Here is an 18,907-nt window from a genome sequence, read left to right as displayed (position 1 = left end):
CTGCTTATGAAATTCAGATCTCAGCCTTACTGTTTTTGCAAAACAGTTTTAAAAATCTATTAGTAACCAAAATCTTATTTTGCTAATACAATAGGCAGTACATACGTACTTTGGACCAAGCCTCAGTGTAGAGTATTGTAGCTTAACCACATCGCAGATGGATATTGCTGAATACTGTGCTAGTATGTCTGCTGTGGTTACAATTCAGGGTTTTGGGAACAATCTTGCAAGTTAATTGATGATCTCAGAAACATGGGAAAATATGTGAATCAGTAAAAAAGTGACTAAGAAGGCAAGAGATGGCAGCAATCGTAGTAATTCAATAGATTTTTAGCAGGTCAAGGTGATATCCATGCAACTGTCTGGGCTTTCCCTGCTAGGTATTTTGAACCCAGTTGTCTGCTGTAGAAGAGACATTTGCGGCTTTCCCTTTCCTGATATTTTTATGCAGGGCAATCTAGTTCATTCTTGCTGTTCAGATAGGTCCATAGACTTTACAAAAAGTATGGTTAATTAGCAAGAGAATCTTGCCTGATATCCTTATGAATTACAGCTGCAGCATATGTTTGAGCTGTTGCAGTTAAAAGAGCCTCTTTATATTTGAGTTGTATTCTGTATTGGTATGTTTTCTGGGACAGTCAACATGAGGAGATACCTTGTCTTAAAAGGCTCATAAAACTAAAATGTCTTTTCCAGTTAAGGTGATGTTACAGCATCCGTGATGCTTCTGGAGCAGGGACCTGTAGAGCTAAGTGGCAAAGAATCATGCTGAAGACCATGGACAAATGTGTTTTCCAGGGGAGACTGGATAATTAATGCTAGTTTTTGACTGACAGCTGTAGAATAGTATTATTCAGAGGAGCTATCTGTGTAAGATATTCTGTAAGTATCCCTTGCATCTTTTCTGTCTTCTCTCTCCATCGCTACAGGTACAGTGTCTGTGAACATGTCCATATTTTAAATGATAGTGAGCTGAAGTGTTTTGCTATCCCACAGTGCTGCATTTTATTAACATGTTTTCGGGCTCTTTTTTTTGATTGCTCAAGGAATTGCTCTAATTAATTTGCTATAAGAAGGCATAGCCTTAAACCATGGGGACAAAAACCAGTTGATCACTTTTGATCTCCGTGTCAGGGATTACTCACACTGTCTTTTGTTTAGCAGTATAAATGTGGGACAAAGAAGTTTTTCTTTCTCATATTGTATGTGAATTACTGCTGCAAATCTGAGGAAGTAACTGGCTTCACTAGTGGGACTATGGTGGAGGTGTTCAGTCATGATTAACGTCTTCTTGATATACAGAATGACAGGACATAGGTAAGAGTGTGCCATAAGTATTTGTAGGCAGTTAATACAAAAAGGGGTAAAGTTAATTAGCATGAAAAAAGGATCACTTCAAAAGAGATATTCACAAAAGGGTGAAAGAAAACTTAGGGCAATTTTCAAGTTGTTATCTCCAAAGTCTGTCCGTAGAAGGGGGGTTTTGGATGGGTTTTGTTTTGTTTTGTTTTTAATAATTAGACAGATCCCACTTTGGCAAGCGCAAGTGAAAATTCAGCTGCACAGAAAATAGATTTTTCCAAGCAGTAGGATGCACAGAAAAGCTTTGCTAGATGACACTATAAATAAAAAGTTCTTCATTTTAAAAGACAACATTACAGTGGGGGAAGGGGAATAAACAGAAGGGAGAAGAAATGCTCGATTCACTGTGGCTGTGAGTAAGTGCCTGTAGAGAATGTGTTGTTTCTCTTTTCTAGATCCCTTGCTAGTTTCCAGCCAGTACTGGAAAACAAGGCTGCTGCTGTAGCTTCTGTAGTACCAGAGAGGCTTTTTTGTCAGCATTGTTTAATGAGCTATTTTTAACTTGAGTACTAGCTTCCAAATGCCTCATTTTCTGTACTTGTTATTAATGGCAGTATCTGGAAAACCCACATGGAACACATTCCCTCCCTGAAGGAGCCAGTGTCCTTTTTAAGATAGAGTGCTGGGCAAAAGGAAAAAAGCAGCAACTCTGTCAGAGTATGTGTTTCCAGGTACTTGGAAGGCATTGGGAATGCTTCTGCCTCATGCTGCTGGAATTATATGTTGGACATGTTACATTGCTGTGCTTTTTTAGCTAACAGGAAATAAAGAATATGTTCACAGCTGATGAATTTTGTGTGGGAAGGGACTCCTGCTCCTTTCAGGGCCTCTCAGCAGGGCCAGGTGGATGTTGTGAGGTGATTTTTTTGGCTATGTTGTGGTGGACACAAGTTGCTTGTGTGATAAAGACCCAAGACTGTAGCTTTTCCTATGGCACAATAGTTACCTTTCTGGTTACTGTTAGCTTACAATTTAGTTGCAAATATAAACATTTGAAAGCGGCAACTAAAACCTTACCTGCAGTTAAACAGAACTGGATGTTGTTTGGCCTTCTGCATACTAGGAAGTGTTGGGCTTTAAGTACACTACTTGGTAGTTCCCATTTCTCAACACCAGTAGCCAAAGTGTTAATGTGCCTTTTGCTTCTCTTTCTCTCATTTGTAAAAAGCTAATGATATTGCTTTCACAAAACTTCTTTGAGGTTTCATGTGTTCATGAATCACTTAGAGACCCAAGAGAGAAGATCAGATTTTCCTGCAGGTTTCTTTTGTACTTCTGAAGTGTGTTTACTTTGAAGAAAAATATGTTTCCAGATTTCTCTTGAATGAAGTGCATGAGCTGCAGCCTTCAGGCACAGATGGACAAACAGTACACTTCTTCCACACACACTCTTGTTGTCCAAGAAAATGGCAAGCACTGGTCTAAGCCTTATTAAAATACCTTAGTAAAAGGCATTGAAAATACAAGATGCTCTGTGAATCCTCCAAAGGAATAACTGGCTGTTTGCAACTCCAGAGCATTGTGTTTTATGACTTCAGTTTCCTCAGTTGAATCGGAAGCACAAAGTTTGCTTCAGATAAAAAGTGTTTCCTGCGACTGATGCAAAGATGGCTTTTTCTGGGAGGGTGGAGGACGGGGAGTATGAGGAAGATGCATAGGCCTGAGCTGAGGTTGACACCTTTCTCCCTGCCTTGTGGTTATCACTCTTGGATGATAGCATCTATCTGTTTATAGCATACCACACTGCTCTGAACTCATTGGGAGCCAAATGCATGCTTCAGCACACAAAGGCCAAACATCCTTCTTGGAGGCTTTATTGTGAGCTGCGGCTCGTCCAAATGAGTGTTAATAAACAGAAAATGCCTAGAGAGATTACTTCAGTCCGCAGTCTCTCAGTGTTAAAATGTTTTGACCAGTCAAGTTTTCCAGTTTCACGTATTTGTTGTATTTTGCTTTGAAAAATTGCAGAATATTCTGCAGGAAGGGCTTCTGGAGTGATAGATACGTTTCTTGGAAAAAACTAAGCCATTGAAGAGACCTGGACTGTAATATGTGCATTTATACAGCCTACGAAGTATCAAGGAGCTAAGAAACATTGTAGCAGTGGTCACAAAGCCCCTTATGTTATGGCAGTCATGAAGATACTTATCTGACATGGTCAACTTTTCTGATCTTCAGAAGTGCTACCTTGGTCTGGTGATTGTGAGACTTCACTTATGTGCAAAATATATAGATAAGTACCAGGTGAAATAAGCTGTTGGAAGGGTACTATTGGAAAGTCTTTACGTTCTTGCTGGCTGGAAGAAAATGCACATGCTGAGATAATCAGCTGTTCTAGCACAGATTTAGAATTTGCATTACAAATACTGAGAACCAGTATAAATTACCTTGCTGTACCCACTACTACAACCAGTTGCATTGAGGGGAGTTTAGAAGTTATTTCATGGTGAGAAAACAATGCTTGTTAAAGCTGTAAGAGGGATTCTTAAGAAGGCTTTTGGAGAGGGAGAATTAATTTGCACTTTTAGGACAAAAAGCACTTTCATTAAGGTAATAACAATTCTGTTTTCTTTGCCTGCAGGAAGGAGTTGAAGTGAGGGTTGCCAGAATATTCAATACCTTTGGTCCTCGAATGCATATGAATGATGGTAGAGTTGTCAGTAATTTTATCCTACAAGCTCTCCAGGGAGAACCACTAACAGTAAGTAATGGCCATTCAGTGACATGAAGAACTGTTTGTCTTTATATCCTATCCTCATGTGCTCTGAAACAAAATGGATTTTGGAAAACACTGAGGTTTCTTGCCCCCAGACTCACAGAAGTCTGGAGTCAGTGCTGTTCTGTGGGAGGCAATATTGAGAGCTTTTTTTATTACTGCAACCACCATGCTGTCTAGACTTTATCAAGAATATAATAGAGGATAAAATAGAATATTTTGCACAACATCACCATTTTGTAGGAAGTAACTGTCTGGCGTTGAAAATTACTGAATATGACGAAAGGACTAAGGGGAGAGTTGTTTAGCTGCTCAGGTCAAGTAAAATGAATTATCAGCAATAAGCAGTAGTTGCGAGAAAAAAAAAAAATCCCCCTTGTATCATCACAGAATTTGGCTGACAGGAGTATCAAGTGTCCACCTTTCTAGAAACTGCATGAACTCAATCTCTTTGTTTTCTCAAGAGATTATTTACTCCATTTGAACCATCTCTTTAATTTGAAGATATTCTAGCCTATGCAAACACACCCATTTATGCTTTGTATTATTGTAAAGGAAGGGTTTATTAAGAAAAATAAGGAGATACCAAAACAAATTGGGAGGAGGAGGAAACTACACTGTATTTTCTAGCCATTGCCTGCAAATAAGAAAGGTAGCCACATAGATGACTTTGCAGAAATCATGCACAAATGACTTAGTTCTGTAAAACTGACCCTACAAGCTAAAAGAAAATAAGCAGAAAGCTCTATTTATGTACATAAAATCTGCGTCCTGTTTGCGCTGGGAGTCCATCAGGCCATCAGTGTGCTTTCCTGGTGCATTCCTCTCAGAATCAGTTACTGGGCAAACTCTCAAACCCCTGATCTTACCCAATACCTGCTAAAATGTGAACACCTGATTCTGTATCTGCCTCAGAGAGCAGCAGGTTTACCAAGTGACGAACGATGACGTGTATACTAATTGTATTGTCTTTCCTGTCCCCTGGGAAGACAGAAATGTCTTCTGTCCTTCGAAAAACCTTCTTTGCTGTAGCAGGTTGATAAGATGTGTGTGTTCCCAGTTAACCTTCAGTGCTTTCACCACTTAAATGTGCCTGCTAATAGCCTTCACAATCTTAAGTATTCATGTTCTAGGGACTTTAGTACCGCAGGCTGGAACTGCTTCCACAAACAGTGGAAAAAAAATAATGTTATCTGATACCATTATGTACACTGCAAGTATACTTTAATGTCTGGTTGAACTTCAGCATGTTTCTTGCTCCAAAGTGCCAGTGCATAACCTGAGAAACCTTTTTATTTTTTTCCCCTCTTAAGATTTTGGTATGAGTCTGTAGAGGTGACTTTGGGAGTCTCATCCTCTAGAAATTATTCTGCCTCCCATTTCCCCAAATAATACTGTTTAGAGCCAAGCAATCCCCCCTCCCCTCCCCTGATTGCTTTAAATGCTTACAGTATTGTGGGGTTTTTTTTTACGTTTTTTTTAGAGACCACTAATATTTGGTAGTCTCTGAAGTTGGCTGTTGTTAAGAGCAAATAAAAATTGCTAATCATAACCACTTCTTAGTAGTCTGAGTTTGCTTTAAACATTTGGCTCTCTTTTCTGGCTGCGTGTATGCTGCAGCTTCTTCCAGTATTTCAGGAGAGGACAAACCATGCCTCTGTCCTACATCCCTGAGTATGTTTCCTACATGCAGAGTTCTGGTTAATAAAATGCCTACAGATCTGTTTACTGGAGCCATGTCTGAGAGGAGGAAGACCTTCAAAGAACTGATACTTTGCCAAAGGCTCTGCAGGCACATCTTTTTCCATTCCTGTAACATTGAGCTTGTGCCTCGGGTGTTTGTCCTTGGGACATTTTTCTAGAGTGGTGAGGAAAAGGTAATTGGGCAACAGAGAACTTCTGTGTTGATGTAACTTTTGTAATTTTCATCTGGTTTTAGGTCTATGGACCTGGAACTCAGACGAGAGCTTTCCAGTATGTCAGGTAAGCCTTGTTTGTAACTGTATGATATTTACTTTACTTGATGGTTCTTTGAGCTTGGCCAGCTTTGCATGCATGTACATTTTAGTCAAAGAAATTTTGTTTATTCTTAGGCCAGATTTACTTTCAGAAGGGAGACACAGAAGCTTTTAAAAGCACCAAGAAACAAAACGTTAGCTGGTTTAGAACTTTGAATTGAGATATTAATGTGTTCTTCCTGTCAAGAGACAGACAGTTAATGGGTAGGTAAGCTTTTCATGCTGAGCAGTTTGCCACTCCTTGCATTTTAATGCAATACTGCCACCTCGTGTCTTTGGGGGTGTTGTGATCAGTGTGTGCGGTACATTCACACGTCCCCATCCTGGGAACAGAACCTCCTGAGGGGGTATTTGTGATGTTAGCAATACTGCAATGTACTTTGATACGAAAAAGAGAATCTGTTCCTCAGAATCTTCTGTCATGCTAACTAAAAATCCATGCCGGGCTTCTGGGTTGGTTTAATGATTCTCTGCTTAAGACTGTTCTTTCCCTCTGCTGAAAGTAATAACAGCCAGTAACAGACATTGTGGAAACTCCGTCAGTTCAAAGTAGCCACTTTGTTCCTGATTACAAGTCATAACGAAAGGGATGTGGATTTGTATGTCCGGGGGCAAGTTGCTAAGCTTGTTGCTGATAATCCAAAATAATTTTGGATTATTTTGCTGGAGGGAGGTAACACCAAATGCTCCATCCTTTCAGTGTTCAAGGCCAGTTTGGAGAGGGCCTTGAGCAACCTGATCTGGTGTGAGGTGTCCCTGCTCATGATGGGGGGAATTGGAACTAGATGATCTTAAGGTCCCTTCCAACCCAAACCAGTCCGTGATTCTGTGAAATACTGTTTTTTAACAAAATTGGTTTAAGAACTTAGGAAACAAGTAGACAATTCAAACAACAAACTGCAAGGAAAGGGAAGGGGAGTGTGTCATGTTCCTCTGTATTACAATTTGTTCTGTTTGAAATGTGTTGGAAATGGCCCTTCTAAATATGCTTGGATACTGGAGGAAAGAAGAAGTTTTAATTGTGTTTTGGTAATTTGATTTTATTTTTTTTTTCAGTTGTCTTTGATATGGTCAGGTGAACTATAGACACTTCATCCCAATGATAATTACCCTTTCAGACTAACCTCCAGTTCAGTACATCAGCAGGGACTGTGGAACAAACAAGAAAGCATGCACCCATTGAAGTATACACTGTATATACACTGCTGCCTGATCTGCTTTATTGGAGCTCTGAGGAGGCAGCTCTCTTTTTAGACAAGAATATTATTTATAGGGAAGTGGAAATTGCCTCAATCTGTTCTTCCCATTTTATAGCGATCTTGTGAACGGGTTGGTGGCATTGATGAACAGCAATGTCAGCAGTCCTGTCAACTTGGTGAGTATGAGACCTCCACTCTACTGTGTTTACTGTGCAGTGGCCAACATCACCTCTGTTTCTCTCCTTGTCACTGTTGCTGATTTCTAGAAGAAATAAATGGAGCAAAAAGATTCTTTCCATTAGGAATAATATATTCTTCCATGTATTCTCTTTATAAGTAAGTCCCTAGATGTTGTGACTTTACAGTTCCAAGAAAAGGCTAAATGGATACATTTTCTAGAATTTTTCATTTGTTTTAGCAAAAGATTTATGTAATTAGAATAATTTTAAAAAATAATGGAAAAAACAGCAAACAAAAAAAAACCCAAAACATGGGGGACCTGCAGAATACACTAAGAATTGTATGGTATAATTTTCTAATATTGATTAAGGCTACTTAGAACTTAACTTTTCTAATAAAATTTTTGTTCTCTCACCTTACTCTCAGCAGTGGATACAAGAATAGAAAAAGGATGCATATGCTTGGTCATTTCTGTGTAGGCCAACTTTTGCCAGGTCAGACATTCAACTCTGCAAGGCAGTTAGTTGTTCACTAGATTTCCTTTTTTACTGTGGTCAGGAATTCATTTCTGTATTTCCATCCAATCAAACCCCATCACATTTTGTCTCCAGAAAACTCAGTGTTTAAATCTATGTGTACCTAGATATTCAGCTGTAAGTCAAACAAGATATAGTAAAGAAGAGTTTTACAACAAGAAAAGCTAAGGATGGAGGGAATTAGTTTTGATGAAGGTGAGCTAATGCGAACAGTAAAGCTTTTCATTTAGTGTTTTGTTCTGAAATGTTGATCTGGAGTTCACATGCAAGTTGTTTAGAGAAAAAAATAAGGAATATTGTATAGGCAAGCAAGTAGTCCTTATACATACTGATACATAAGCTGTAGGAAATGTGGAAGCAATTGTTAGCGGCTAAATTAGTTTGGTTTCCTAACTTTGGATGAAGTGAGAATTTAGCATACTTCATTATATCATCTGTCCTCCACTCAGCAAAGTCCTTGAATCCAGATTTCAAACTGTGATGTAGTTGTGTAGGCTGCTGAGTGGTATATGCCTTTACAGTGATGGAAGTGCATTTGCCCATTCTTTACAGCCTGATTTTCTTTGGATGCCCCCCCCACATACATTGAATTAGCAAGGCAAATGTAATGGAAGGCAACTTTTCTAATTAGTATGGAGCTTGTCAAAGTTAATTTTTATTTTTTCATCAGAGTAGGAATAAAGCATAATGTTTACCTCTTTCACAGTTTTACATGACCCTGTTGGAATCCTGTCAGAAATTAAGTTAATTGTTATTGTCATGAGTATCCCTTCTATTTCCAGGGAAACCCAGAAGAGCACACTATCTTAGAATTTGCTCAGTTAATTAAAAAGCTTGTTGGTGAGTATGATAAGTAATTCTTGGTAAAGCATATGAAGTACTTATTGTTGTTAGATGATTATTACTTGATTAGTGTGTGTAATATGTGGATTGGTCTTTGTAATATATGTAATTGGTCTTTGGATTAATAATTAATAATTTTATCAAAGGCATGTAATTGTATCCCAATCATATAATTAAATATTACTAAAATAATCCAGATCCTCTCGATTAGGTGTAAAATATTGTATGAGCAGTAGGATTAATACATTCTTTCCTGTGTATCTGTGCAATCTATACAAATCATTTTGAATAATGCTTATGCATTTTATCTTTGTTTTGGTACAAGGACATACCTAAATGAAATGTAAAATACATGAATGAAAATGTCTTGCATAATATCTCAGCTGAAATACAGATATTCCAGCAAGGTGGTTCTTCACAACTATGTAGGCTGTTCTCAAACTACTACTAAAAACCTCATGAGGGTGTTAGCACCTTTCTGGTATGTGTCTGGGAAGAAAACACTGGATTTCTCTTCATTCCTGCTCTGATATCTGTAGCAAATCAGAGCTCTCAAGAATGGAAGTGAATGGCTATGTTTAGTCTTTTAATGTGGCTTCCTAATGAGATGAAACATACTGATTAGCCAAGGATTTTCAGTCGGTAGATTCCAGAGCTGCTTCTGAGGGATCTGAAAAAGCCAAGTTCAGACATACAGAACAGAAGCTGCTGCATGTGATGTTTCTAATAGCAGATTGTCCCCTCTGGAAAACTTCTATGAATCCACAGATCAGGGAAGGAAGTTGAAAACCACAGCGCCAAACCCATCAGGCACGTAGAATAATTGTTGTCTCTTTGTTGGCAAACAGCTCGATCTGCTTCATTCTGCTCAGAGAGGTGGCTTTGGAGAAGGCTCTGAGGTTCTTAATGACTTTTGTCTCCATCTTCACTGGCAAATGCTCTGACCACACCACCCAAGCCTTGGAAGGCAGACGCAGGGACTGTGAGAATGAAGACCCTAGGCCCACTGTAGGAGAGGATCTGGTTTGAGACTGCCTTAAGAACCTGAACGTACACAAGTCCATGAGACCTGACGGAATCCATCCACAGGTCCTGAAGGAGCTGGCAAATGAAGCTGCTAAGCCACTGGCCATCATATTTGAGAAACCATGGCAGTCAGGTGAAGTTCCCGACGACTGGAAAAAGGGAAATGTAACCCCCATTTTCAAGAAGGGGAAAATGGATGACCCGGGGAATTACAGACCAGTCAGTCTCACCTCTGTGCCTGGCAAAATCTTGGAGTAGATTCTCCTGGAAGGCATGCTAAGGCACATGAAAATCAACAAGGTGCTTGGTGACAGCCAGCACGGCTTCACTGAGGGGAAATCCTGCCTGACCAATTTGGTGGCCTTCTATGATGGGGCTACAGAACTGATGGACAGGGGTAGAGCAGTTGATGTCATCTACCTGGACTTGTGCAAAGCGTTCAACACCATCCCACACGACATCCTTGTCTCTAAATTGAAGAGACATCAATTTGATGGATGGACTACTCGGGGGATAAAGAACTGCCTGGATGGCTGCACACAAAGAGTTGTGGTCAATGGCTCAGTGTCTGGCTGGAGACCAGTAATGAGTGGTGTCCCTCAGGGATCGGTGTTGGGACCGGTTTTGTTTAACATCTCTGTCGCTGACATGGACAGTGGGATTGAGTGCGCCCTCAGCAAGTTTGCCGATGACACCAAGCTGTGTGGTTCGGTTGATACCCTGGAGGGAAGGAATGCCATCCAGAGGGACCTTGACACGCTTGTGAGGTGGGCTGATGCCAACCTTACGAAGTTTAACCATGCCAAGTGCAAGGTTCTACACCTGGGTCGGAGCAATCCCAGGCACAGCTACAGGTTGGGCAGAGAAGAGATTCAGAGCAGCTCTGTGGAGAAGGACTTGGGGGTGTTGGTTGGTGAGAAAATGAACATGGGCCAGCTTCAGTGTGCGCTCGCAGCCCAGAAAGCCAACCGTATCCTGGGCTGCATCAAAAGGAGCGTGACCAGCAGGTCAAAGGAGGTGATCCTGCCCCTCTACTCTGCACTCATGAGACCTCACCTGGAGTATTGTGTGCAGTTCTGGTGTCCTCAACATACAAAGGACTTGGAACTGTTGGAAGAAGTCCAGAGGAGGGCCATGAGGATGATCAGGGGACTGGAGCACCTCCCGTATGAAGACAGGCTGAAAAAGTTGGGGCTGTTCAGCCTGGAGAAGAGAAGGCTGCGTGGAGACCTCATAGCAGCCTTCCAGTATCTGAAGGGGGCCTATAGGGATGCTGGAGAGGGACTCTTCATTATAGACTGTAGTGATAGGACAAGGGGTAACGGGTTAAAACTTAAACAGGAGAGGGTTTGGTTGGATATAAGAAGGAAATTCTTTCCTGTTAGGGTGATGAGGCACTGGAATGGGTTGCCCAGGGAAGTTGTGAATGCTCCATCCCTGGTGGTATTCAAGGCCAGGTTGGACAGAGCCTTGGGTTGACATGGTTTCGTGTGAGGTGTCCCTGCCCGTGGCAGAGGAGGTGGAACTAGATGATCTTAAGGTCTTTTCCAACCCTAAGTATTCTATGATTCTTAGTTCTACATCCATAAAATCCCATGGTAAGATGGCATATAAACTATTTGCTAGATTTGGTTAGAGAAATAGGTCTGTTTCTGTGTATTGTCATGAGGAAAGGCAAGTACTGTGTTGGCTGAGGCTAAAGAGTATGGGCAAAGAGAAGGTGAAGTCACAGTATCACAGTATGCTAGAGATTGGAAGGGACCTCGAAAGATCATCTAGTCCAATCCCCCTGCCAGAGCAGGAACACCTAGATAATGTTACACAGGAATGTGTCCAGGCGGGTTTTGAATGTCTCCAGGGAAGGAGACTCCACAACCTCCCTGGGCAGCCTGTTCCAGTGTTCTGTCACCCTCACTGAGAAGAAGTTTCTTCTCAAGTTTAAGTGGAACCTCTTGTGTTCCAGTTTGTACCCATTACCCCTTGTCCTATCATTGTTTGCCACTGAGTAGAGCGTGGCTCCATCCTCGTGACACTCCCCCTTTATATATTTATAGACACTTATAAGGTCACCCCTCAGTCTCCTCTTCTCCAAACTATAGAGACCCAGCTCCCTCAGTCTTTCCTCACAAGGGAGATGCTCCACTCCCTTAATCATCTTAGTTGCCCTGTGCTGGACTCTCTCCAGCAGCTCCCTGTCCTTCTTGAACTGAGGGGCCCAGAACTGGACACAATACTCCAGATGCGGTCTCACCAGGGCAGAGTAGAGGGGAAGGAGGACCTCTCTCAACCTACTAACCACCGCCCTTCTAATACACCCCAGGATGCCATTGGCCTTCTTAGCCACAAGGGCACAGTGTTGGCTCATGGTCATCCTGTCATCCACTAGTCCTACAGTGCAGAAGTGCTAACAGTCACAGAATTGTTGAGGCTGGGAGGAACCTCTGAAGATCATTTGGTCCCAACCCTTCTGCTCAATCCAGGCCAACTACAGTCAGCAGTGGCTCAGAATCATGTCCGGACTCCATCTGAGTACCTCCAAGGATGGAGACTCCACAGCCTCACTGGGCAACTTGTGCCACTGCTTGGTCACCCTCACTAAAACAGCATTTCCTGATGTTCAGGGGAGGCCTCATTTTGTGCTCATTGCCTCTGGTCCTGTCACTGAGTATCACTGAAAAGAGCCTGGCTCCTTCTTCTCTACTCCTCCTGTCAGGTATTTTCCACATGGATAAAAGTCCCCTGACCCTTCTCTTCTCCAGACTGAACAGTCCCAGCTCTCTCAGCCTGTCCTCACAGGATAGGGGCTCCAGTCCCTTCATCTTCATGGACCTTTGTTGGACTTTCTACAGTATGTCCATGTCTCTCTTGTACTGAGGAGCCCAGAACCGGTGTCAGCACTTCAGATATATCACACTAGTGCTGAGTAGAGGGCAAAGGCACATGGCTGGCTAACATGCAAGTTAGTGTCCACCTAGGACCTACCTGAGCAGTCATTTTGTCATAGAAGGTTATTTGACTGGTCAAGCGTAACTTCCTTTCTGTGAATCCATGTGGAAATCTGTGTGAAATGCTTTGTGAATCCATGTTGCTGTGGAACAACTGATTCACCCAGCTGTTGCATGCAGTGCAGCTATATCTGTGGAAGGCAGTGCAGTGGTAGAATTACGAAGGAGAAAGCTGCAGAAAGACCTAATGCTCCAATAGGTAGGAAAGATGTAAATGTAAAGCATAGTGAATTGCAGATGATAACACATAGTCTCTTGTTTAATAGGCAGTGGGAGTGAAATCCAGTTTCTCTCAGAAGCACAGGATGACCCTCAGAAACGAAAACCTGACATCAGAAAAGCCAAGTTATTGCTTGGCTGGGAACCTGTGGTACGTACAGCTGTATTACTGTTGTGTGCAGAAACACAGAGTGGCAGAGGGGGATGGAGGACTACATTATTATGATACGTTTTGGTTATCAGGATATCTGCTTAACACAATCTCCAGGACAATTGTTCAAAGGGCTGTCTCTCATATGTTGCCCTAGCTCATGATTCAGGAACTGCTGGACAAGATTCTATGGCTTGTGCCATGCAGAAGAGCAGATCAGCATTAGCATTTGTAATATATTTAAGTAGGAAGAAAACATTATATAGATAACCATTTTAACTTTTTCACATGCATGATATGAAGTGTCTGCCTTTCTGCAAGCCAGTTGAATCCTTTGAAATATGTGGTACACAGTTATGGGAGCTAATGAGTTTGCTGCTGTTTTGCTGTCATCCTCATTCCTGTTTTGCTGTGGTAACATGCCTTATGGAAGGGGAAAATTGCATTTATTTAATTAAAATATTTTTTTTTACTTTTTTGGAGTAAGACCATTTTTAAGATTACCCATAACAACATTACAACCAAAAAAAGTTTTATTTGGATTGATAGGGAGAAATATGAGCACCAGAAAAATCTTGTGGCTTTTAGAATCTGTTTAAAGGGAAATATGTGGAGCTCAAGCAAAACAGAAGCTAGCCATGGAGATGACACTTACTATTATTTTTTTTTTTATTCTGTTGGACTGAAGTAAACCCAAATAAGAAGCCCTTATTTTGGACTACAAGTATCACATGTAGAGGCTTGTTCTGAATGTTGGTCAGCTTGAAATATGCTCATGATTAGCCTAACATCTCACCACCCACAGTAATGTCTGTCCACCTCTAGAGCTTCGTTACCAGCCACCTGAGGTGATGTTAAGATTGTGGTGGTTCTGCATAGCTAATATGTAAGATACGCAAAACACCCATGGTTGCTGGTTTTTCCTTTCTCAGTCTTTTTGGTGAAGTTAACTGTATATAACCAGGCATAGCTGATGATAAGAGCTGGTTTCTTTGAGGAAGCAAGGTCTACTTAATTCCCAGAAAAGGTGTGACTTTCTTAGTTCCCTTCCTAGCTAGCACAGTGGTTTTGTAGTCTTTTTTAGATTTGCAGGCAAAATTCTTTCCAGGAAACGTGAACCTGTCTAGTAAATGTAAGGCTATCAACAGAAAAAGGCAACTCCAGACCATTCTGAAAAAGGATTCACAGAGGTACCTGTTATAAATAGACTGTGCCTGAAAGCACAAGGACCAATGGCAAGTGTTCCAATCACAACAGGTTTAAAACAGTTAACATTTTACTTCTGACCTTCTGTGTTTGACACAGTCAGTAACAAAACTTACTCTGAAATAGCAGTTGCAGTGTTGGTACATCAAGGCAAGTAGTTCTTGTGCTGTTATTTTATCCTCCTGTATTGATGATATCAGTGAGCATGTCACAGCATATGGCTCCTGAGAAAAGTGGGCAGTATTTCTGTTGTTCCCATATGTAAATCATAGTGTGTAAATTACAGACATAGAATATGAAGAACTGCAATTATTTGTATAGGATTTAAGGACACCAAATGAGATACTGGATGATAATTTATATCTCTTTTTCTGTATATCAGTGGAGCACTGAAGAAGTAAAAACAAAAATTAAAAACAAAAAACAAACAAAACCCACCACCTTTATAACCAGTCTGTGAGATTCTGTGAAAGAGGATCTTCAGTCATTAATAACAGAAGGGGCTTAAATTTCTGCATGCTTGTCTCTTTCAGTGCATTAGGAATTGAAGGTAGAATTATGTGTAAACAGATCAATCATAACCACTGATGGAGATCTAAATTTGTTGGAGATTTTTACTATGTCAGAAAATATATCTGACGTTTAAAAGCTAACACGCATCAGCAGTGCCAAGAAGTAACCAGAATGTGGTGCTGTTAATACATTGCCAGAGAATGAGACTTCTAGCAGTCTTTTGATAGCTGTATTAAAAAAGATGCTGTTGTGAAAAGGGCTGATGTGAACTCAGAGTGATATGATTCTCTCCTTGCTTTTGGGAACAGGTCCCACTGGAAGAAGGTTTGAATAAAGCAATTCATTACTTCCGTAAAGAACTTGAGTATCAGGCAAACAATCAGTATATTCCCAAACCAAAACCCGCAAGGATGAAAAAAGGAAGAACAAGACATAACTGAAGGCTCTTGGTTGGACAGGAAATTCCTTGCTTGACATTTGACAGATGTAATTTTTTGTTTCTTCTTTTATTTTTTTTATTTTTTTTTATTTGAGAGACTTTGAAACACAGGTATCATGAAGAACAAACTGGAATTTCATTCTGAAGCTTGCTTTAAAGAAGTGGATGTGCCTAAAAAAACAGATATTCCCCTCCCCCTGCAAATCTTGCCTTGCACTTTTTAAATCTGTCTTTTTATGTAAAATAGAGTAGAAGCATCTTTTAGTATCTTCAAGTTTTATATCTTGCTGTGAGATCATTTTGTTGTGACTGTCCTTGACAGTTTTATTTACTGGTTTCTTTGTGAAGCTGAAGATAAACACAAATGGGATGGAAAATGCCAATTTATTTATAAAATGGGTACTATAAAATATGAGATGTTCTACTATGCATAAGAAAAAGGGTAGTGGTATTGTCAGGTGAGAGACACTGATGTCTACATATAGAGGAATTTAAAAGAATTCTGTATGAGAGCTTTATGTATTCTTTAAAGGAGAGATTTTTTTCAAAGGTTTAGTTTTAGTTGTACACTCGAATTTGAGATATTTTCATTGATTACCATGGATAAGGATATTTTGAATCACTACTGTGTTGTGCGTACTCTGGGAATAAAGTTAATGTATAATTGGTTACAGTGGTTGAATATGCTATTTTAATAAAATATTGAAACTTCTCTTTACTGGTTTCGGGGTTTCACTGTGGGCACTTCTCTAGCATTACACATCTGTGCATTCATTGTGTATTAATTAGAAAGTAAGTCTGTAAATAATTAGCTCAAAGTTAGTAACTTCAGGTTTTCATTGCTTGTCTCTCAACAGATACGCAGGAAGGGCTGCAGGATCTCTGTTGAAATAGATTGGCCAAAACCATTGTGATTTATTCCAAATCAGGTAGTTGATAGTGATGCAGGAGTATAGGACTTTCTTTAAACTGTAGAGTCTAAGTGCAGCCTCTCTATCTGAGGAACTGTTTTCATGTTAAGCAATTACTGAATTGCCAGTAAATGCTTTCAAACAAAAAAAAAAAAGCAAGCAAATAACAACCAAAAAAAAACCAAACCCCCACCAACCAAAAAGATCCAGTTCCTTTTATTTTTAATAGTTCCTCTTTATTTTTAATCTAGGAGGGGGGATTGGTAGACAGTTTCTAAAAGGTATTTTGGCTTAGTGCCACTTCAAAATCCTAAATTGTAGCAAGCAAAGTGATTTGACTTTATCTCATTGAAGTTTGGTGTTTTTTTAGCTTTTGATTATCTTTAGAGTGATTGTCAAAGTGGGAGTTACCTGTAGTGCTGATGTGATGCCCTGACCTAGGGAAGACTCTACAAGCAGTGTGGTGTTTAGGCCCCATTGTTTGAGCACGTCATGAGTCAGAGCCTCCTGGTGCTTGCAAGGCTTGGAGTCCCATCCAGTCTGTCTGGTAAAGTTCCCCAAGGACTCCAGCAATGATGGGGCTGCCGAGTTTGTTTGTGTGCCCTGTCTGGGTTGGGTCTGCAGCAAACCTTTCAAGACAAAAGAGTTTCTTCCCTGCTTATGTGCACAAGTTTTCTTCCGGTGGAAGTGTTGCGATGTAACTAAGATGGGGAGCCAAGCACCATTTTTCTGTCTGGACTCAGAGGTAGAATTTAGACATTACACATTGCCTTCATCTTTTCCATAGCTGAGCAGCTTGAAGTCTGCTTTTTTGTTTTAAGCCTTTTTCTAGGTACTACTTGATCTGGACATTTATTCCATATTAAATTGCCTGAAAAGTACACCGTGGTGTGCATACTCCAGATGTGCCTATAAACTGCCATTACTGATACACAGTGCACAAAGCACAGCCTCTCCTTATACTCAAAACTACAGCTGGATATATGTGCAAGTAGTGCCCACTTCAGTAGTTCTGTGTTGAGAATTGTTCATCTGCTCCCAGCACGGCAGTTTTAACCCTTAAGATCATGTCTAGGAGAAGGTGCTTTTTCTCCTTATGTTTTACTCGTGCAAATCGTGCCATTGGATGACAAAGCATCTCTGAAGAGGTGGTGGACAAGGTTAGACTAGTCTGACATTTAGAGCAGCCATTGAGAATAAATGGGAGCTGTGTTTACTAGCTGTTACTTCCAGAGATGGTTTTCGTTTGATGACATCTTCAGTGCAAAATACATACACTGTACTGGAACAAGTATGCTTCTCAAGATGCCTTACAAAGTCTGAATGTTTGGATACTACAGAGGAATTTAAAAGCTTTTTAGGTTACTTTACAGCCTGACTTCCTTCATAAAAAAGCAAGTCAGAGAGAGGGCAAATGGCTGATACCAATGCAACTGATCTGTAAGTGTGTGACATGCATCCCGCTGGGCCTGAGCAGCAGGTTGTATCGATTTGCTACTCTTGTACTGTTTCTAGCTTTTGTTTCAGAAGCTCTTGGTTCAGTTCACATCTTCATTCTAAATTGTGTCTTCCAGAAACAGCAGCTGAGGCAGCTGTTGCTGCTCTTCGTATCTGAAGCCAGTGACCAGCCTAGCTGATTCGAAAGGCATGAATCGTGGCTGTTAAAACAGACTCCTCAGGTGCTTAAGACTGAAAGTCTGGGGTAACTTTAAATTTTGTCTGGTCTGAATTGAGTCTTTAAGAAGGCAGATACTCTCTGCTCCCATCTGGGGTTATACATCTCAGTAGGAGAAGGAAGTAATCATGTTTGCAGGGAACCACAGGTAACAAACAGCGGCTGCCTTGCCAGAAGAGCCACTTCTGTTGGACAGCAGTTGAATACAGCACTGAAAGCTTGGAAACATAGGAGTTGGGAGTAAATGAAGCTGAGACGTGTTCTCATTTCTGTGCCAGAACACAATGTATTGTAATTGGGTTTTTTTTCAGGAAATCTGAGAATTGGGATTTTCTGCTGACCCCTGGGCAAGTTAAAACTAACGTGACATATAAATGGATGCATTGAAGTGCCTATTTAGTCATAGTGATCTGCATGAACAGGCTGCTCAGCTGGTGTTAGATGCATGTCCTCCTCTCTTAGTACAGAATATGCAGTGTAGCAGAGGTCTCTGGTGAAATGGCAAGCTTGGTGCTGGCGAGTGAGATCAGCCTTCTAGATGTATGCAAGGCATCCAGCGCTGTGGGTTGCTTGAACCTCATAGGAAGGACTACTCTTGCTGCTGGAAGTTACCATAGTGTGAGACCCACAGTTGGATTTTACAATTTTTTTTAAAACATGATGTCCTGTTGCTTTATTTCTACATGTAGGCTGCTCAGGAGCACTGTAAAACACATTGCTGGTCTACATACGAGCTATAGTTGGGCTTGAAGACCAAATTTATTTCAAGTAGTTCCATGAATACATAGTCTAGCGAAGTCTCATGTCTATCTTTATGTTAGATTTTTTGCTGTATGGGGAAATCATGATCTGATCTGACAGTCTTCCTGTGTCTAGGGTGTTTGCAGTTCTAATGTATATGGACACGG

The 18,907-nt window shown here is 40.7% G+C and overlaps 1 protein-coding gene across 1 annotated transcript in view; it reads left to right on the top strand.

Annotated features, from left to right (window-relative positions):
• Positions 1-16,125, top strand: part of UXS1 (UDP-glucuronate decarboxylase 1) — a 61,695-nt gene extending 45,570 nt beyond the window's left edge. The window contains exons 10-15 of the mRNA XM_061472636.1: positions 3,944-4,063; positions 6,018-6,061; positions 7,411-7,471; positions 8,794-8,851; positions 13,152-13,255; positions 15,283-16,125. Of these exons, the coding sequence (XP_061328620.1) occupies positions 3,944-4,063; positions 6,018-6,061; positions 7,411-7,471; positions 8,794-8,851; positions 13,152-13,255; positions 15,283-15,414 (519 nt within the window). The 3' untranslated portion in view covers positions 15,415-16,125. The remainder of the gene's footprint in view (positions 1-3,943; positions 4,064-6,017; positions 6,062-7,410; positions 7,472-8,793; positions 8,852-13,151; positions 13,256-15,282) is intronic.
• The last annotated feature ends 2,782 nt before the right edge of the window (positions 16,126-18,907 follow it).

Source organism: Pezoporus flaviventris, unplaced genomic scaffold (genome assembly GCF_033815535.1).
Source record: "Pezoporus flaviventris isolate CSIRO_AGI_PZ_B2104156 unplaced genomic scaffold, CSIRO_AGI_Pfla_v1 ptg000072l, whole genome shotgun sequence".
NCBI classification, from domain to species: Eukaryota; Metazoa; Chordata; class Aves; order Psittaciformes; family Psittacidae; genus Pezoporus; species Pezoporus flaviventris.
This window is presented reverse-complemented; position numbering and strand designations above follow the sequence as displayed.